This window comes from Anolis carolinensis, chromosome 4, assembly GCF_035594765.1.
Source record: "Anolis carolinensis isolate JA03-04 chromosome 4, rAnoCar3.1.pri, whole genome shotgun sequence".
Classification (NCBI taxonomy): Eukaryota; Metazoa; Chordata; class Lepidosauria; order Squamata; family Dactyloidae; genus Anolis; species Anolis carolinensis.
The window spans coordinates 188913869-188936218 of NC_085844.1; the positions used below are offsets into that span (position 1 = coordinate 188913869).

Here is a 22350-nt window from a genome sequence, read left to right on the forward strand (position 1 = left end):
TCAAGTCTTGTTTCGCCAAGAATCTAGTTTGTTTTCCAGCCCTGTTGTCAAGCTTCAATGGACTAAAAGACCTTGTCATCTCCCCACACTATTGCTTGGCAAAGTGTGTGTTTCGGTTAATGGATTATAACTTTGGACTCTAATATCTCATATTGGACATTATTTTCCTGGACTATATTTGACCTTTCCTGAAAGGTCTACTTCTGAACTTTATTCTTCACTTGTTTTTATTGACTTTATATATTCCTAAAATAAAGATATTAGATAGAATCTGGCCTCTGCGCATGGTTATTGGTGTTCTGTAGCCTGGGTCCTGACACAGGGAGACTGTAGTGCAGCGGGGTGATCGGTACACTAGCAGAATCCCTAAACTGTCCCGACTCCCTACCCTCAGATGAGCACACTCAAACAAGGTAGACTGCGGGATGGGGCACCTGGTCAGGGGGATGGACTCCTTATAGACCACTGCAACCCCTCCTCCCCTCCCTCCAGATCTTGGTTGGTGCTGCACGGTATATCCTGGTGGACAAAGCTGGGTGAGGTTAACTCTCCCAGCCTAGTCCAACCAGGTCTCTGTTATGCATGCCAGGTCTGCCCGCTCATCCAGAATGAGGTCCTGGATGATTGCAACTTTACCGTTGACAGACCTGGCGTTCAGCAGCACCACCTTCAGATCGGAGGGTCCGCCAACCTGGGCACCCAACTTTACTATGTCAGGAGGCCGTTTTAGATCTACAAGCACTCTATTTTTCACCCTAGGCCGAATTAAGTTATGCCTCCCTTTCCCGTATCTCCCCCTCCCCTGGATAACTTCGATGGGGCCCCCCCAGCTGCTAAATGCACACCCTTTCCCTACATGGTCTACCATAGTGGTAGACTCACTTTCACACACGAGGATCATATTACCCCTGCTTCCTACTCCTACCTCCTTTGAGGGTTATATTGATGTTCTGATTGGAAGCAGTAGTATACTAAGCGTAAGGAGTTAGGATGTTAATTTCTTTACCCCAACCCCTATAGAAGTGCTCCAGTGCTTCAGTGTTGTTATCTGTGGATGGTAATTGCACTGGCCCAATAGCCTCTAACCACTGCCCTCCTTCCCACCCTCCTATTAGCCCCCCTGACCCTTAATTAATACCCTAGCTACTAACACACCTTGATCACTACAGATGTTGACTGTGGTTATAACAACCTCAGTGCCAAAGTGCTATAGTGCTTAATTCAAGTCCAAAGGAGGGTCCAGCAATAGGTATTTGATGTTATCATAATAAATATTTGATGTAATATAGGTGGTAAGCAGTTTAGTTCATAAAGTGCAGTGCAGCAGTTTAGTTCTACTGGAAAGTACAAGTTCTCCCACTTAAAAAGATGAGAGGCCTGTAACTGACATCATAGGTAGAGCTCAACTATGAGAGACAAAATGAGAAAATAAATCCAGAAAATCACATTGCCTGATTTTTCACCAATTTATTTGCAAATTATGGTGGAAAATAAGTATTTGGTTACCTACAAACAAGCAAGATTTCTGGGTCTCACAGGCCTGTAATTTCTTCTTTAAGAGGCTCCTCTGTCCTCCACTCATTTCCTGTAGTAATGGACCCTATTTGAACTTGTTATCAGTATAAAAGACACCTGTCCACAACCTCAAGCAGTCCCACTCCAAACTCCACTATGGTGAAGATTGAAGAGTTGTCGAAGGAAACAAAATTGTAGCCCTGCACCAGACTGGGAAGACTGAATCAGTGATAGGCAAGCAGCTTGGTGTGAAGAAATCAACTGTGGGAGCAATAATTAGAAAATGGAAGAGATACAAGACCACTGATAATCCCCTCGATCTGGGGATCCATGCAAGATTTCACCCCGTGGGGTCAAAATGATCACAAGAACGGTGAGCAAAAATCCCAGAACCACAAGGGGGGACTTAGTGAATGACCTACAGAGAGCTGGGACCAACGTAACAAAGGCTACCATCAGTAACACACTACGCCACCAGGGACTCAAATCCTGCAGTGCCAGACATGTCCCGCTGCTTAAGCAAGTACATGTCCGGGCTCGACTGAAGTTTGCTAGAGAGCATTTGGATGATCCAGAAGAGTATTGGGAGAATGTCATACGGTCAGATGAAACCAAAGCAGAACTGTCTGGCAGAAACACAACTCATCGTGTTTGGAGGAGAAAGAATGCTGAGTTGCATCCAAAGAACACCATACCTACTGTGAAGCATGCCATAGGGTGGCAACATCATGTTTTAGGGCTGTTTTCTCTGCAAAGAGACCAGGGCGACTGATCTGTATACATGAAAGAATGAATGGGGCCATGTATCGTAAGATTTTGAGTGCAAACCTCCTTCCATCAGCAAGGGCACTTAAGATGAAACGTGGCTGGGTCTTTCAGCATAACAATGATTCCAAGCACACCACCAGGGCAACAAAGGAGTGGCTTCGTAAGAAACATTTCAAGGTCCTGGAATGGCCTAGTCAGTCTCCAGATCTCAACCCTATAGAAAACCTTTGGAGGGAGTTGAAAGTCAGTGTTGCCCAGCGACAGCCCCAAAACATCACTGCTCTTGAGATCTGCATGGAGGAATGGGCCAACCGACCAGCAACAGTGTGTGCCAACCTTGTGAGGACTTACAGAAAACATTTGACTTCTGTCATTTCCAATAAAGGATATACAACGAAGTATTGAGACGAACTTTTGTTATGGACCAAATACTTATTCTCCACCATAATTTGCAAATACATTTGTGAAAATGTGTTGTCGAAGGCTTTCATGGCCAGGATCACAGGGTTGTTGTATGTCTTTTGGGCTGTGTGGCCATGTTCCAGAAGCATTCTCTCCTGACGTTTTGCCCACATCTTTGGCAGGCATCCTCAGAGGTTGTGAGGTATACATACAACAACCCACATTTGTGAAAAATCAGATAATGTGATTATCTGGATGTGTTTTCTCATGTTGTCTCTCATAGTTGAGATCTACCTATGATGTCAATTACAGGCCTCTCTCATCTTTTTAAGTGGGAGAACTTGTACAATTGGTATCTGACTAAATACTCCCCCCCCCCCCCCACTGTAAATGGGTGTGTAGTCATTATAGGAAGATGCACACATCACAGGCAGATATAGGTTGCTCTCACTACGGCAAGAAGCAGCAGCTTGTAAATGAGTGTGATAACTACTCATCACTAAATTTGCAGAACCATTTCAGAGATATAATGTCATACCTATTACCTATTATTAGGTAATAATAATATTTACGCTGCCACCCCCTTATCCATGGACTCGATATTCAAGATTTCACTGACCCACATTCCAAAAAATCTTACTTCTTAGAAGTGTTTGTGAGCCTCTTTACGCCCTGCAGGTCTAGTCAATAGCATGCTTTCAGCCTAAGTATAGTCAAAATCTAGGGTTCATATTATTCATAGTTTCAGGTATCCATGATGTGTGTCTCTGTGTGTATGTGTCTTGGAACATATCCCCATGAATAAGGAGGGGGTGTCATACTTTACATTTGAATAATACTGCAGATAAAGGGAATTTCCAGCAGATAGTTCATACAATGGGAAGCCCAAGCATCTCAAAAAGAATGTATTATTTCCTTACTCAAAAGTATTTTTTTTAAAAATGAGCAAGATACATGTTCATTTAAGTGTAGCAACTCCTGAAGTAGCAACTCCTACTTTAGTCCTATTTCACACAAGAAGAATCCAGACTTGAGTTAAGTATAAACTCACTATGCGGCCAAAGAAAGGGTGAGCAATTTGTGGCCTTCAACCTAATTTCTAACAATCAGCGCAAACTCCTGGGCAGGCATAATCTCTCTTTTCCCCAGCGGCCTGCTGAGTGGAATAAGAGACAGAGAAGAAAATTATGGCAGAGAAGGGGGAAAAAGAAGTGGGTCCACCTCTTTCTGGCTCCACCCAGTGCCAACTTCTTAATTAATTAAATGTCTTATGAAAATTGCTGCACAGGACATACATTCTCCAAAGAGCATTGCAGGTCAAACCATCCTGTACTTGGAAGCATCAGAATTCATTGCTAAACTCAAGTTTTTTCAGCACGATGCAATCCCAGAACGAACAGGAAATGCCACTTTTTGTCCCAGTGCTTGAGGATAGAACCAGCAGATGGCAAAACCGCTGGCACCGAAGACAGAACACTGGGCAGGCATTCCTTTTCCTCCAGTCATTACAGAACCAGGCATGGCAAGGCCTGTGCCTGCCAAGAAAAGGAGGTGTTACTCCCCAGAGAATGGGATCCCTGACAGAAAAGCAGTTCTTTGTCCTGCGTTAAGGAAGAGAGAAAGAGAAGAATTTGAAAATATTTGATTCACTGGGCAAGGTTAAAGATGCCAGTTATACTACATTCATAGAGCACTTTAGCATGCCCATGTCAGTGTGTCTAATCAATATATGAGAAGTTACCATTATTCTAGAATTACATATAAGGTACAAAGGCTCAGTTAGGGGCCGAAATCCAACTGCTCATTTCAATCAAATTAAACCCACCGAATAAATACAACTTCAACGCGTTAATGTATCAAGTTGCAACAGATTCAGTGGGCTCACACTAGGTGGGATTTAAGCCATGGTATTTTTATCTAAGGTCATTCTGTGACAGTGATTAGGATTCAAAGTCCAGGACCAAATTTAACATTACGGTTTGACCTTGGTATCCACAGGGGATATGTTCCCAGACTTCATATGGATATGCAAAACCAAGGATAATAGTGACCCCTATTGAAAGGCAGGACATCTTGCCCAATAATACCATAAATCCGCATTAAGAGGACCTAGAAAATCCCTAGCTGGAGATGGATGAAACCACAGATATCAGTTCCTTGGATAGAGAGGTCATATTGTATTTTAGATTTTGCTATACCTTTATAAAATGATAAAAACATACCATAAACATCCCAATCACATAAAAAAGCCATATGTAAGTAAGTCACATCAGCAGAAATCAAACCAGAAGTAGCAACTCACTTTTCCATATTTATCAAAACTTTATAAACTATCAATTGCTTCTATTACAGAGGGGTTGAGACAATGCACTCTTGACAATTCTAGTGTAACACACACAATCAATTCATCTAATACTACGGTGACAGGCAGGGAGGTTGTGGGCTTCACTGCATCCTCATGGCTGGCATGAAGGATAAGAAGTAAGGAATTCATACTGAAAGAGATACTGCTTAGGCCAGGCGGATTATGTTGGTGTGAGCACATGCTTATAGGAAAGGTGCCCTACATTTTTCTCAGGCAGAATATCTAAGATTTATTAATTCTATGAGTGACAGTAGCAATGCTCCCCACACACAATGAAATCTTACATTAAAAGGGCTGTGAGCATTGTAAGTCCCAGTCATTCTGCATGGCATCGTATTTTATTATAATATGAGACTTGGCAGAGGATACAACAACAGAAGAGTCAAGAGGTTTTAAAGGATAAACTTAATGAGAATGAGGCAGTGTCTACAAGAATCTCTCTTAAAAGGTGGTGAGAAATTACTATGGAGGAACACAGGTTTTAAGTCTCCCGTGCTTGACTTAACTGTTTTATGTGTATTCCAATAGAAAATACACAGCTTCTGTCCTACATCAAGCACTAAGGGTGGCAAGCATTGGAATATCTGTGCATGCTCCTTGGCAATGTTTGGTACTACTAGCTGGTTAGTAATTTCTCTATAGTTTTGCTGAGAAAGCCATGCACAGTTCAGAGAGCCACATTAATTTCAGCTCCAACTGCAACACAAGAAAATATATGCATGGTAAATTGAAAAATATTATGGTGGGCCTTTTATTTTCCAAGAAAAATTATAAAATAGTAGCCAGTATCCTTTTAGTATATGTGCTCCTATGAAGCAAGGGTTCGGTACCTGTGTCTGTGATCCCAACATAAAAGCAGCTGAAAAAACAAAATAATGAAAATAAAAAGGTGTCCTTACACCAATAATATCTAGCAAAAACAGAATTTAATGACAGATATGTTGCATTATTTAAAGCTACAATCAACTAAGCTTTCAACGCCCTGAGCAGAAGGAAAAGTGGTACATATCATAGCAAAGGAAACTGTTGTGATTGTAAGAACTGGCAGCCTTCATTCAGCCTATCACATCTACTTACTTGAAGTACAAATCCTTGAAGGTGAAATGTGTTTCCACAATGCCTGTTGTTTTCACTCTGGTTCGCAGAACATCTTGCTGGGTTGGAATGTAGTTCTGCTGAGATATTCTGTCCAAGTCATTAAGGTAGCTAGAACAAGAAGTGGGGGGGGGGGGGGGAACAGAAATACACTCAAAGTCTTTTCTTAAATCTTTTAAAAAGTAGAAACCAAAGAAATAGTACACTGATGCATCTATTAAATTGATTCCACTTAGTGTACAGGCTAAAATAAACTGGAGCAAATAATGTATTTTGTGTTCTTCATGAAAGATTTACACATGAGCTGCCTTAGATGTTAAGAACTTGTAAAATGAGAATCTATGTTCACTGACAAGACAAGTTGTACACACTAACTCAGTGGTTTCAGAGCTGCCAGCAAATATCGCTTGAGACAGAACAGCCTTTACTAAAGACTGTTGTTCTCTAGACTTTATTTAATTATAACTCCACTGAGACCCAGATAGGATGGACAATGGCCATATTATGGGAACATAAAACATAAATAGTCTTAATATAGGTGATGCAAACACCATGAGTCCTGCAAACTGGGGCTAACTGAAGCTAACTTCCTCTTCCCAGAACTGTTTGCCTATACATGAGTGACTGAAAAATTTCTTGTATATCAGTGACCACACATTTTTAGAAAATGCCTGAGTGAGGGGCTGTGAAAGGAGAAAGCTTTAAATGGCAGGGTTGTGTGTTTTTTTGCATCGGAATTTGAAATTATAGGATGCAACACCAAGTTTGAAATAAAGACAATTTAGGTTTACAAATACTGAGGATGGAGTAAATGAATCTACAGTAGAGTTCTGTTATCCGACTTCCCGTTATCCAACCTACCATATTATCCGACGTGCTTGCCGGAGGGAGGAGACTCTTCCCTTCAGCAAGCAACCAGTTTAGGGAAGCCTGGGCTTCCCTAAATCGGGCGAGCGCTCACCAAGGGACGAGGCTCGTCCCTCCGGCCAGTGCCTGCACTTTGGAGAAACTGGGTGCACGTTGCCTAGCAACCTGAACTGGGCTTCCCAAAACAGGTGGGCGGTTGCCAGAGGGAGGAGGCTTGTCCCTCCGGCCAGCGCCTGCATTTTGGAGAAGCCGGGTGTGTGTTGCCTAGCAACACGCACCCGGCTTCCCAAAACCTGGTGGGTACTCGCCGGAGGGACAAGGCTTGTCCCTCCGGCAACTGCCTACACTTGCCGGGAGGAGATAATAGGGCCTCCCTATTATCCGAAAATTCTGGTTATCCGACATTTCGCCCGCCTGTTTATGTCGGATAACTGGAACTCTACTGTATTTTCCTCATTAACATAATTACTTAATTAGCTACATCGTTTTATAGTTAATATAAGTAATAGTTGTACATCTTGTACCATTTTTATGTTACTGGGGTGGTGACATGTGTTCCCATGGATACTGCTAAACTAGAACTATCATTTACTGAGTGATAGGGATGATGGGATTGAGAATTCAGAAAATCAGAAAGTCCATAGGAATGCCAAGGGAACTCTTGAGAGGGGTGCCTCTTCTTTCATACTATAGTTTTCCAACTGCTCTCTAATAACTCTCATTAGGTTGAGAATGAAGTAAATGAAAAATATCATAGCACCTTCACAACTAAGCCATTTCTTATACCATAGGTTTTCAGAGTTAAATTTATTCCTTTAGATGAATGAAGCGTGTCCCCTGGAAATAGTTAGACCAACAATATGTGAAATTCCTCACATATATTCAAGACAAAATTAAGGTAAACAGTCTGACAAAACAAAACAAAAAACAATTTAGAAGATGGCACTTTACCAAGAAAAAAAAAACAGTACTACTTTGTTCTGCAGTGCATTTCAATTCCAAGGAGGAGGGCTCAAAATGCCATTAAAAGCAGGTTGCCCAGTGCCATTAAAGCAGATAGCAAAAATGAGTATCGCTGGGAACAAAAACAAATCTAGCTTCTTCATTTGAGGAATACAGTTCACTTCAATCAATTAAGTATAAAGCATGGACTCTTCAAGGCCACACTAGATTACCAACTTCAAGGAATTTTCCAAAAATGCCTGTCATATATATCCTCACATCAAGAGCTTCTCCATGGCTGAGATATACATTTTAGAGAAAGATTTTAATTTTGTATGAGTATGTTGTGTCATAGTAATTATGTCGATATTTTATTATGGTTGTGTTATATGTTTTGTATTTGTAATTGAATGTTTTACCTATGTTGGAAACCGTCCTCAGTCCCTTTGGGGAGATAGAGCGGTATATAAATAAAGTTTTATTTATTACATTTATATTATAACTCATTTGTGTCACATTAATTCTGCAAAATAAACCACAGTTCTGAAAGGATGAATATAATACTTAATGTGAGTTGCTGAGAGCATGGTTTCAGTCATGAAAGTGCTTAAAATCTATAAATTGGATTTCTTACTAGGATGCAGAATCATTAAGTTGATATTCTCTTGATCTGCTGAAACACGCTTGAACTCCAGGGTCTCTCCATAACCGTTTTATCACTCCTGCTAGTTCAGGAGTCATTACTCCCTCTTCTGCACTTCCAGCTAGAACAAATAACTGACGGGCATCATCCTGTAAAGGGAAAACAGGTAAAATAACTATTATCACATGCAACAGCATAACATATGACTAAACCAACAACATTGCAAGAACTGTTTCTCAACATCAGTAAAAGTTTTATTTCCTGAAACTATCGCCATCAAAACTATCAGCTACAAATTACAAAAAGTATTTTACAAGGCTGACTGAAAGAGGGGCTCATGTAACAGGGTGTACTGACCAAGTAAAGTAAAGAAGGGTACTTTCTAGAAATTCTGAGAGAGTACAGTGGGCTCTTGGTATTCCCAGGAGATTGGTTTTAGGACCCCTATGCATGTTCAAGTCCATATGAAAAATGGTACAGAGCAGCAGTGGGGGTAATGAGGTGCTCCAGTTGCATTCAAGGCACAAGACAGAAGCAGGTGGCTGGCTGGTTATTTGGAGGCGAGGAAGCCCGAAAAATGTGGCATACTTAGCAACCAGGGTTGGTTGCCACCTCTGCTGCTGTTTTTAATAGGAGCTTGCTGTATAACTCTTGCCTGGTGTTCGCAGTCTCTTTGAAAACCTTGTGAGGCTTCCAGAGATACTGCAAAACTTGGCAAGGTTTATACAGTAATTTGTTATTAAAAATGGAGTAGAATAGCAGAAAAGGTGGTGGCAAGCAGCACCAGCCACCTTCTTCTGTCTTGCCAAAGAATGTTACAACCTTGAAGAAAGAAGCTGGCGCCTGTGTACATTTGAATCTGAGAATCATGAACCCACAGCACAGTAGTCACACTGTCTAGTAAAAGGTCACTCAAATTAACATCAATTATGAAAGTCACTGGGGGAAAAATCCGAAATCCAAATAGGAACTTTAGAAAGAAAAGCTTCATCAATACTGTATAATATGTCAGTGTCCAAGTTCTGGACAATTCATTATGTGGGTTTGAAAAACTATTGCTATTTATGACTGTCTACATAAGAAGAAAACAATTACAGATATACAAGATAACTAGGCAGAGTTCCAGTAGAGTGCTTTTCACTGAAACAAAATGCACTGAAACATTTACCTAAGTAAACAACATAGTGGCAAAGACAACATAATCAACAAACTATGAACTAATTTTGAGCTGCATGAGATTTTCATCAAAATGCACTGAAAAAATGCTGAGAAAACTATTTATTTTAAGGAACAGTTTACCTAAAATAAAGGTGAATTCAATTTAAAACAAGAAAATAATAGAAAATGGAGATCAGAAATTAAAGAGTAAATCAGGTTAAATAGTTCAAAAGGTCTGTACTTTTCAAAAAGGTATCATTTGGTAGCAAAATGGCCACCAAACTCACTTCCTCCTTGGGGACAGCATTCCCTAAGCAAGGCATTACAAGTAAAATGGGTTTCTTTTTAGTCACAACCCATCTAACCTCCAAAAGCATGAACCCAGAGAATGATTTTACAAGCAAATCTTAATGTGTAGATCGGTTTATGTGGGAGTCTTTTACATCTCCTGGAAACTGTCATTGCAACTAAACACTCAACACAAAATATTATGAACTTCAAAAGTTTTGTGATCAAACATACACTATCTCTATCTTTTTTCAATACTAATTTCATAAACAAATACCACCAAAACTTGTCATTACATCTAATACTACTGAGCTAACACAATACTTACAGCTCTGGCAACTTCCCCAAAGTCTATCTTTAGCCGTCCCATTGCTCTTATTATTGCAATTATTGACTGAATTGTATTGCTATAAACAACGACTTTATACTGCTTGCATTCTTCCTCTGAATAGCCATCTTCATGAATGATTCTGGAGAAGAAAAAAAGCATTATTAATTACAGTCACAACAGAGAAACAAGACTCTGTTACTGAACAATCTGTAACTGAATAAGTCTCTTTGTTAGTTTAACTTATCTCAGATTTCAGAGTATAGTTATAGAAATAAGACAAGGAAGGAAAAAAAATCAACAGGTGTCCTTTGCTCAAAGGAAGAACAGAAGGATAATATTGAAAAAAAAAAGTTCACTCCTTCATAGCTATATAATGATATTATATTAATTTCTGTCTACACTGCAACCTTTGTGCCAGCTATACTTGTGACAGCCTCTGAGCTATCCAGAAAGCTCCTCCATAAGATTGGAGGTTCCTCCAGAATCTGATGGGAATGGCCCAGGGAATGTAGTAGGAACGGCAAGCGAACAAAAAGTGAGGAGTCCTCCTTGTAGTGATAAAAGGAAACATCTAATATGGGCAAGAGCACCTATAGATCCATATATTTGTTTCATATAAGATCTTGTCATGGCTCTATCATAAATGCCTACATGGAAAAATGGATGATGTGAAGCTGAAAAGAACAAGCCCCAAAATGCAAACACTGTCTGTGATCCAATCAGAGTGCATCCACATTTTTTAAATCTAAAAGACAATTTTACTTACTTCATCTGCTTCACAATGGTACTTTTACCAGATTCTCCAGCACCTACAAAACAAATGTTATGCTACATGAATGAAAATAGAATTTCAATGACAAAGAAAAAAAAGATAAGTTTATCTATACCAGTGGTTCCCAAAGTGGGTGCTACCGCGCCCTAGTGGGCGCTGCAGTGATCCAGGGGGGCAGTGATGGCACCTATTAGTACACGGGGGCGGGGCTAGAGGAGGGGCCTCTTCCCAAGTGCCAGAGACAGGGCTGAGCACCTGAGGCGCCTGTTAGGACACAGGGGGCGGAGCTAGAGGAGTGGATGTGGCTTCCTCCCAAGAGCCTGAGACAGGGCTGAGAATATACCTCTCCTGAGGAATTTGTTGGGAGACAGAGGGTGGAGCTAGGGAAGGGGGGGGGCTCCTTCCAAGAGCCTGAAACAGGACTGAGCCTCTATACCTCTCCCGAGAGGCCTTTTAAGACTAAAGGGCGGGGCTAGGGGTTGGGCCTCCTTCCAAGAGCCCGAGACAGGGCTGAGCCTCTATAGCTCTCCTGAGAGGCCTTTTAGGACTAAAGGGCGGAGCTAGAGGGGGGTCCTCTTCTTAAGAGCGTGAGACAGGGCTGAGCCTCTGTATACCTCTCCTGAGGCGTTTGTTAGAACACAGGGGCAGGGTATAGAGGTTCAGCCCTGTCAGGCACTTGGGAAGAGGCCCCGCCCCTCCTCTAGCCCTGCCCATGTCCTGGCAGACGCTGCAGGACAGGGATAGCTCAGCCCTACCTCAGAGCTCGTAACTCCGCCCATCCCAGGCTTGGCCGCCCATTTGTGGCCCCGCCCACCTCCCCCTCCCAGCTCTGCATCTTGGATTAGGGGAGAGGCTCAGCCCCGCCCTCTTGAGCAGGAGCAACGCCCACCCCTCTAAGCCACGCCCCTTTCCAGGGCGCGCACGCGCTGAGTCATATTTTTTCTGGAAAGGGGGTGGCATGCCAAATATGTTTGGGAACCACTGATCTATACCAAAACAATTTAAGATTTAATGCTTCTCAGGCCTGGATTTAATTTGTTGTGGACAGTTCAAGACTGAAAGTAAATCCTAACTTTTCAACTACTATCTGGCTGACATGCATACACACAATAGATTATCCATCAAACTTATCAGAACAGTCCTGATCTCCTAAAGAAAGGTTTCAGTTCATAATGTGTAAGCAAGGTCCTTCTCATTTTGATATCAGCAACAGCCCAGGCTCCATCACTCAATTCTGAGATTATATTCCTTCCTAATAGTTTGTGCATTAACTGAACACAATTGAAAATATCATTTGGCAACCCCTTGTAAATATGTATGTGACTTTCATTTACTTTCATGTAAATATGTCCTTGTGACTTTCATCATTTTCTAATCTCGCTTATAACACTGGCCAACACAAAAATGACACACCAGTTCTCCTCTATCAGCCCTAGTTTTTGAAATACAGAACATATGCCATACACTAGTCATCATCTGTTCAGCCATAAAGAATCATCACAACCATATCTAAGAAACTAGGACTTTATGTGGCCTATCCAATGTAATTTTCTGAATCAGTGCTTCAAATAACCCCAAGATCTGGTCTAAAAACTAAGACATCAAAATTATTATTATTATTGGTTGGGCCGTGTAATTGGCTTTTTGTCCTTCTCTCACTAACTCTTTTCAAAAGACAATAAATAATAACAAAAGATAATATAAAGAGACACTGTTGAAAGAAAAAACCGGTGATGGAATGAGGGTGAGAGGAAAGAGAAGGGAAAGCACCCGGCCTTTTCAATATTGGTTTTGAAAACAGGTATTTACTGCATGGGGAGCTTGTTTCCTGGGCTGAGAGTGGGAACAAACATTTAATTTTCAGAAAGAGAACCAAAAGGAACACAACCTTATGAGAACAAGCCAGATCTTCCAGAAGCTCCGATTCTTAATTTTGTGGAAGGGGCAAGATGTATTTCTACTACTTTCTGCTTAGCAACACGAAACAATTCTGCCTAATCGTAATTTGTGAAAAATACACGGATCTCTGAGATTTTTTTCAATATCATTCTGATAGTACTGATGGACAAGGTCTCAAATGACAAAAAGAAGAGAGCTATTAGTACTGAGCCATCTAAATTTATCATCCAACTTGGGAAAATCAATCCTGCATTTTTATGCCTATAAGACTTTCCATAAGAGCTAGCACATTACTTAACACATCCCCTTTCCATCTTAGATATAGTGCCCTTATGCTGATAGATTCATCTTAGACCCAGCAGAATGGGAAAACAAGCTAATCCTAGTGATCTTTTCTCTTCCCTGTATCACTTGCCAAACTATTGCAAAGTGTCCTGAAACCACCCAGATTGGATCTGATCTGCAGGAGGAAAGGGGAAAACAACTGAAAATGGTTTCACCCTCTGTTATGTTGACAGAAGTTTCAGTCAAAACTCTTTCTGCCAGAAAAATGATACTAAATGACTACAGCATAAAGATTTTAAACTAGATACCACATGTCAGCATAGCTATAATTAAATCACAAAATGGGTATTTTTGGAGTCTGTGTTTATGATATGTGGTTTTACAGAATGACTCAAGAGCTAGACAAAAAGATTTCCCAGTAACTTTACTCGGTATTATAAATACATGGTAATAGGAATCTTTTCCCTCTTAGCATTTTACAGACAGCCTAATACAATACACATTTGATGCATTAACAATGTATTTCATGCAAAGACAAACATGCATATATACAAAAATATGATTTTCTTGGGGCATTCTTAGCCTACTCTGAGTAAGTTTGCAAGCTATGTAAGATTATGTTTTTAAGTAACTGTAACACATGGCATTAACATTAGAGCTGCCCCTATACTTCATAGTGCAGAGAGAGATCAATTTTAAGTGTTCATACAGGTACATCTTAATTAACAAAGCCGGCTTGTATTCAAGGGCACTGCTTCTTTAAAAGAAAAAAATGGCACTAAAAGAAAAGCAGCTGAACAAATGTTCAGAGAATATTTTATTCACACTGAAGTGCCAGCCTTGAGTGGCCTTAAAATTTCAATACAGAATGGGTTGAGAGTATTTCAAAACAAGTTTCAATACAGAATGGGTTGAGAGTATTTCAAAACAAGTTGCAAACAAACAGTGAACTAGCACCAGATCCACCATCTCTAAAAAAAATTCCCCCACCTGCACTGATCATTACAACAATAATAATGTCCATTAAAATGTGGGTTTAACCTAACTGGGGTTATAAAGAGCTCACTTCATTTTTGGTAGTAGTCCACCTATAGTTTAAAACTAGAACAGGGCTGTATAAACTTTATCAGATTTATAATAGACTGGAATATTTTCCATCCATCTTCATTCTAAAGCGCTTAGAACAGGGCATGTGGATTGAGATCCCAATATACACCATGACTTGTTTTGCAAAGTAAAACAATCAGAGGATGAAATTAACAGATATTCAATCATCAACCAAAGTCCTAAATAAAACATGCTTGAAACTTTTATTCAACCCACTATTATTTCCTGCAAATTTCTAGAACCACTTTTTCCAACCATAGATTTGGTGTGTGTGTGGGGGGGCATATCAGAAGGACAACTGGTGGGGTGAAAGTGCAAGGGAAAACTAGCAGACTGGGTTAAGTGCTTTCTCCACTACTGGTTGGTTGTCTGCTCCATTCCCTTTCCATGCTGCTTTAGAGAGAAGCCACAGCACTTGAGATTTTATTACACAAAGTGGGCTCTTAATACACAATGCTGGCATTATTCCTCAGGTTCCACCTCGAACCTCAAAAGGGATACAATTGCTACTCAACATCTCTTGGATCGGAAGAAGCATTACCTAAGAGAAAGACTAATTAGATTGCCAAATTAAGTAGAGGTAGGCAGGCTTTAAGCTACTGGCTACGAAATCTTTTAAGAATGCTCAGTGCTACACTGAAAGAAAGTAGTGCCACTCAAGGCCATAGAATGAGCTTAACAAGTAGACTATGGATACACTGCAACTATTCACAATAATGTACACTGCTGCATACCTTTAGCAAGTGTGTATTCTGCAGGAAAACAAGATTAAGACAAGGCTAGAAAATGCAGGATCAAATTGTCATAGTTCCTAGTTACAAGCAGTATTTCAAAAGGTAACTCTGCATTACATGGAACGGGGCTATAATTTGTATTTTTGCTAATTTTATCATACATGAAGTAACAGGAAAATTCAAATAAAATCCTTAGATTTAGTTACACTTCTTCCCAATGAAGTATATGAGAGTAAGCAAGCTTAAAATATTTTGGCTCTATTGGTCTATGAGGTACAGCGTAATACATACCAAAAATCAATGCAAGTATTTCTGTACATTGGACAACCTGCTGTAATTGGAAAAATCACACAAAATCATACATCAGTAATTGAGTCGTTCTTTAAAAAGTGTGGTTTCTCTGGGGGCATTGCAATAATGGAACAATCGAAATGTTGTCTGGAGCAGAAACAATCAAAGTAGTAAAGGGACAAAAGTAGATCTCAGCATTCTTATACATTCTCTGTATTCTCAAAATCAGAAAATTGAGCTGATAAATAAATAATTTGTCCTTGAGGTCACACATCAAAGTGCTGAAAGTCTGTCTGATACCAATTACAGCATCATGCATTTCAGGGAGCTCAGTTTCTTGCTGGCTCTTGGAAAAACGCCAAATCAATTCTTCACACCTAGCGTTAACATTAATTTCATGCTTGCCTAACTACTCTTATTGTGAGATCAGCTAGAGCATTGTTTGTGGGAAAATAAGTGACCTTTTGTATGAACAAAAAGAAAGGGAAATTATGATCACATTCAGCAGTTTACGTAACTGCTTTTAGAACAACCAACACAGGGAAGCAGATCTCAGTAGGCAAAAACAGAATATACTTTCCTATCACTTCTGTGGACCTCTGCCGAACACCCTATCACACTATTTAGCAAATAATAAGGAACAAGTACAGCTACCAGTAACACAATGAAAAAAACACCTTTCTTATCTGCTTCAGGAATATTTTAAAATCCTTTATGGTATCATTATTTTCAATAGAAACTGGAAAAAAATGAAACACTGAAAACAGGGATAACTGGCAGGTTAACGATTAGGAAAATATATAGAAAGTCCCTGAGAAAACAAAGTTGTGTTAAGTAATTACCTCAGATTCTGCACTTGAGGCTTTAACCCCCCCGCCCCCAACACACACATAAAATGAACTTTGATGCAAGACAGTGTTCACACATATACACAAGCTACAAACATATGGCTGATGGTTTGAAAACTAATGCCCAAGAATTTTCTGTATTAAAGCGAGTTACCGTATTTATGCAGTTGAAATAAAATAAACATGGGCATCATGCTTCTAAACATGATACCTGTCAAAACCACTGGAGTCAAGTAACACTAGCAGATCAACTTACTCATACTTCCTTCACAAGACACTTAGCTAGATATATCTCCATGGCAAAACCATTATGATTCCTTATACTGGCATTCCTCAATTAATGAAGGAACAGTTCAACATTTTTAAGATAATGATTTAATCAGAAAGAAACAGTAAGCATTTATGAAATGAAACAACCAGGTCAGGAGTAAAGTAAAATAAACAAAAACATTTGGAATCTTTTGAAGCCCATACGAATGCTTGGATGCCTTTGGATGTATTTTTTCCAATTCTTACCATTATGTTTTTGAAACATGACAATTACAATTAAATGTTTTATTTTGTATGTGATCTCCTCATAGAAGAAACTGTAATTTGGGCAATTTTACTTTTATTCCTTTTCCTAATGATCCCCAAGAAAAAAATCTGCCTTTCCACAGCTTCCGCACAGGTTTGATGTTGTCACTGAACTATCCACCATAGCCCCAAATGGATTTTTCTGGTCCAAGTCCAGGTTTATCAGTGTGAATATATGAAGTTAGAGTTCATTTTTTGTGCTTAATTCCACAATCATTGGAGCTGAAATTCCATTAATTTTACATAAACTATCTTAAACAGTTACAAATCCCATCCTATTTACTCATGATTAGAATCAAATGAGATATCTGAACTTCATTGACCCTGCCTTTGTATTTTTTTGTTTAGATTACTGTAATGTTTTCTATGCCTTTGAAAATGTTCAACCAAGTGTTTGGATACTAAGTAGGACAAAGCCTTATGCACATATTACAGCAATATTTTTATAATCTAGTTTTTGCCCCTAATCTTTTTATTTTTAAACATTTTCCTATTGAAGACCATGGTATCTGCAGAACTGAATCTTTCTATATATAATGTAGTCCATGGCTTGAGAACATCAGCAGAGGGCCCTTATAGGTGAGTTCACAAACAAAAATAAACAAATGAATCCAGTAATGTTAACAGAACTTCTATGGGATAGAGACATTCACTGAAACCTATGCAATGCACCCATGAACAAATTTGGGCTACTTATGGTCATGCTGGCTTTGTAATACAAAGGAAAGAGAATTTGCATACACACAAGACAAACCACAAAATTAAGTAGGTCAATACAAGCTAGCACAGTAAAACTGCAAGCATGCCACACCTTCAGCTGAAATTGTAATGTTAAAATATCAGGGCATCTATCTCTGGCGTGATCTGACAAAAATTCACCTTCTACTTGACCAACAGAAGATTATTCTTCAAATCATCTATTTTACTATAAGCCATTATAACTGATATTAGGACTTTTTTCTAGTCAAGTGCACTGCCTTTCCCTAAAGCAGTTTCTTTCTTTAATATGCTTTACAGGAACATTGTAAGAACTTCATAAATGTTTCTACTACATTTAAAACACAAAACACTTCAGGTTCTATGAATTAATTTGAAAATTTTGCATTCTTACTAAACCCAACCAACAATAAATAAGCCTGAGGCAAGCACTAGTATTATTAAACATAAACACTGGAAATATACAGTGCAACATTCCAAGTTTCCAAAAAAGGGGGAGGAGACTAACGTATACAGAGAGCAAAACGTTTTTTCTCAAGGAACAACTACACAAAAAATTATCATCTCAAAAGATCAGTATTTAATGCTTCCCCAAAAAAAGGACTGCGCTGTGAAGGTGCGAGGGTTCTCCCAAATTAAGAAGTTCAACATATTACTTATAACACCTCTGTTGTGTCTACACACTAGATCAGACAAAAGGTTCCTTAATTCCCTTAACTAACTTACAACTAGACATGCTGGTGAACATCAACTTCAGGTCCTCACTATCTAGTTAACGAAACTATACTGCTTGTGCATGTGGAGGTCCCATTTTTAGACATTATGTCTAATAAATATGTTGGATGCAGACAACATTGAACACTCTTTAGTCCCATCAATCATGACTGAATAAATGAAACTTCATGTGGATCCTTTGGACAGCAATTTTTCATGGATCTCTAAACCCACCTAGAAGATTGTATGAATCAGGGAAAATCCACAGTAGGTATATTGCTCCAATTATTGATACACAGAACAGCACACATCTATTATCCCATAAGTGCTATACTTTCTAAGAAACCACTGATGGACAAAACCTTTGGAAAAGCTGGACAAGGAGCTGCTTCTGGTAATGAAGTACAAATGTGTTGAAATATTTATTTTGGGTTTTTTTTGGGGGGGGGAGGGAGATGTAATAAAAAAAGTATCTTGATTTAGGCTTATCGTTATTTTTACCTAAGCACTTCAGGGCAATTTTGTTTTAAAAATCCAGTGTTTTAATTTTAAATACATAAAATCAAGGTTAGCATCATCTGGTCCAAGTAACTTATTACCTTTCTACTTGACAATTCATTCTAAACCCTGGGCTTCTCTTGCCTTTATATACAATTTTGCTTTAAATCTACTACATAGGGGGGAATTCAGGTGTAAAATTTCTTGCAGCGAAGACTAGAAAACGCTAGTATGGTTGCCGTATGTCATTATCTGGCAAATTCATACTCTTTGTCACTGAAAAACAACTCCAGCTGCATCACCACCTGAGAGGAATACCAAAAAGCTAACTTTATTTTTATGGATTTAAATATAATTGATATGTTTTATTTTGAAAAACATATCCATGAAGTCTAACACCAAGTATTTCAAAAGGTGAATTGGATATACTGTACAATTCAACATACAGTTATTTTGCCAAGAAAATTGTTGTTTCAGGAGTCTGACAAGGTTAATGGTTATAAAAGCAGCCTTAAGGCTTCCATCTTATCTCGGGGTAGATTTTGCCTAAATCAGGATAACAGGCAGAAGGATTACTCTGTCTCTTTCATATTAGCTTCCAATACTGATATAAGGGTAATGCTTTTAATAGTCTGGCCAAAAGGACACTAAAATATGAACCTTTTAAGTTGGTCTAGCCAAGGTATTAGCCTAATATGGATTTTCTGCCTGTGGTGAACTTCTTGTTTTCATCCTAACCTGTATTGCACTGTTTAAGGAGGAGCAGCAAGCAGGCACACCTTCACACCCAGTATGTTATAAATATCTTTCAGTTTGTTCTCGTTTAAAAGAATGTATACTACAGTGGGATGAGGCATTAAGGGATCTTTAAAGCATAAATGTGAGAGTTTCAATCTACACACGTAACATGTAACCTAATAATAATTTGGGAGGAAAACAGTGACTTCAAAAAGTTACAGTGGATCATTAACGCCTTAGTTAAGGTCACAGGCAGAGTGATTTTGCCTACAAACATCAACCTCCACACCACTATGATTCGAACAGAAAGTCTAACCAACTTAGTATCACAGCAATCTACTCCCCGGGCATCATCCTTTATATGTAAATGTGGAAAAGCCTGAATCTTATGTTTCCTAAGGCCTGCCTAGCAAAGATTTTCAGGGATCCATGGGGAAAGCGGAGGATGGCTTCAAGCAAACCCTGTGTGGCTAGGACCTGGTTTTCCTTTATTATAAAGAGTGCCACGTTTCTGACATTTGGGAAGCTTTTCCTTTTGCAAAGATTTAACAAGAGGATATATACAGTAGAGTCTCACTTATCCAAGGTTCTGGATTATCCAAGGTATTTTTGTAGTCAATGTTTTCAATATATCATGATATTTTGGTGCTAAATTTGTAAATACAGAAATTACAACATAACATTACTGCGTATTGAACTACTTTTTCTGTCAAATTTGTTGTATAACATGTTATGGTGCTTAATTTGTAAAATCATAACCTAATTTGATGTTTAATAGGCTTTTCCTTAATCCCTCCTTATTATCCAAGATATTCGTTTATCCAAGGTTCTGCCGGCCTGTTAGCTTGAATGAGTGAGACTCTACTGTACATCTAATCTACCTATCTATCATCAATCAGTCATGGCTGAGTGTGATTGTCTTCCAAAGGCAGGGTCTTGTTTGTGGGTCCATAACTGACTATGGAGACTTATTCTGGATCCACATGATTTTTCACAATGAGGATATAGATTTCCAGATGGAAGATGGTCACAGTTAAGGTTTGTTTGACAAACCTTCTTCTTGACACCTTCCTCCATTTGCATCATGTCATTCTGGAGTGTGGGGGGGATACAATAATTTTATACAGAAACACAGGTTGGTTATCCCTTATCTAAAGCTCTAATATACTCCAAAATTGTTCCATAAGTGGCTGCAATAGCAAAAATCTTTCTGATGGTTCAATGTACACAAAATGCTTTCTGATGGTTCAATGTACACAAACCTTGCTTCAGGCACAAATTTATCTATTTAGCTAACTAGTATCTATCCAAGTCAAAGAATTGATGTATGCATGCAAGTTGGTTGACTAATTCGTACCACAAATGGAGCTGGACAAAACTTGGCACATGTACCCTTCATTATCCAACTTAAAACAATTGAAGGGTTTGAATTAAAAAGAACCCACCCCTTTTTGGCCCAGAACTGAGGGAAGGAAAAGAAACAAGTGGTTTGGCTGTTGCTAGGTGAAGTGGCCCTCAGTCATGTGACTGGGATAAAAAGGAGGACTGAAGCTGATTAGCTGACGCCAGAAGACATGTGTATGAGGGAGGGAAAGAGGAAAAGAAGAGAAAGTAAGCAAAGGAGGGGGAGAAAGAAAAAGGAAGGGAGCGGGGGAGGGAAGGGTATGAGGGGAGTGGAGGAAGAATGGAAGTAAAAAGAAAGGAAGGGGGAAAGTGTATAATGGAAAGTGAAGGAAGGAAAAAGGTGCATGAAGGCAAAAAAAAAAAAAGCCACAAAGAAAAATGAACATTCGGACAAACGCGGGGTGTATATGTTTGTATATATAACACACACTAGTGAAAATTAAAAGTATTACATAAAATCACCTTTAAGCGATGTGTATTGAAAACAAAAGTGATCTAAGGGATGTTGGGAATTGTTGAAGTCCAAAACACCCGGAGGGTCGAAGTTTGCCCACACCTGATCTACACTGTAGAACCAATGCGGTCTGACACCCCTTTCATTGCTATGGATGGACTCCTGGGCGTTGTGGTTCGGTGAGGCGCCAGTAGCCTTTGGCAGAGCAGGCCAAAGACCTTGCAATGCCACGACTCCCCTGATTCTGTAGCCAGGAGATCTAGCGGCTGAAGTGCTGCCAGGCTGTAGGGATTCAGACTGAGCCAGAGCAGGGCTGGAGTCTCCCTGCATTGACTCTCGAGCCCCCGCGAATTGTACTGAGGCGAAGAGCAGGGTTTGGGCCTAACCGCCGCCGCCTTCGCTCCGGCCCCACCCTTCTCCTCCTCCTCCTCCTCTTCCTCACCCAAAAGGAGCAGCTTCACCTCCTTGGCCGCCTTTTCGCCGTCTTCGCGTAGGTTGCGGTCGATCATACGGCTCCGCTCGACGGCCGCCTTATCCTCGGCGCTCAACGTGCAGCCCATGGCGGCAGCGGCGAGGAACGGGAGAGGCCAAAGGCGGCGCCTCTCTTCCTCGCAATCTCTCCCTTCAACGGCCGCCGCGACTCGAGTTGGGAGGCAACGGGGAAGGGAGGGGCCGGAAAAAGAGGGGCACCGGAAGCTGGCCTGCTTCCGCTTCTCTGCTCCATACCGACCGACGAGGGGCGAACTGCATCTTGGGAAATGTAGTTGCAGTACAACCCGGCGGTTGCTAAACGCTAGTCCTCCAAGATGTTTTGGACTTCAACCCCCAGAACACCTCAGCTGCTTTGGCCAATGCTCAGGGCTTCTAGGAGCTCAAGTCCAAAATTGCTGCGAAACCAGCGTTTGGGAAACATTGGAGGTTTATGGTGTTATATAGGCC

General features: G+C 40.0%; 1 protein-coding gene and 1 non-coding gene across 2 annotated transcripts in view; both read right to left on the reverse strand.

Moving 5' to 3' along the window:
• Positions 1–22089, reverse strand: part of gnai3 (G protein subunit alpha i3) — a 31848-nt gene extending 9759 nt beyond the window's left edge. The window contains exons 1-5 of the mRNA XM_003220182.4: positions 21854–22089; positions 11141–11183; positions 10372–10513; positions 8589–8746; positions 6128–6256 (exon numbers count right to left, since the gene is read on the reverse strand). Coding sequence (XP_003220230.2) covers positions 6128–6256; positions 8589–8746; positions 10372–10513; positions 11141–11183; positions 21854–21971 — 590 coding nt within the window. The 5' untranslated portion in view covers positions 21972–22089. The remainder of the gene's footprint in view (positions 1–6127; positions 6257–8588; positions 8747–10371; positions 10514–11140; positions 11184–21853) is intronic.
• LOC134299081 (small nucleolar RNA SNORA57) lies at positions 4097–4237 on the reverse strand. The gene has a single exon (XR_010006219.1). It is a non-coding gene; the product is annotated as a small nucleolar RNA SNORA57 (small nucleolar RNA).
• Positions 22090–22350: the final 261 nt, after the last annotated feature.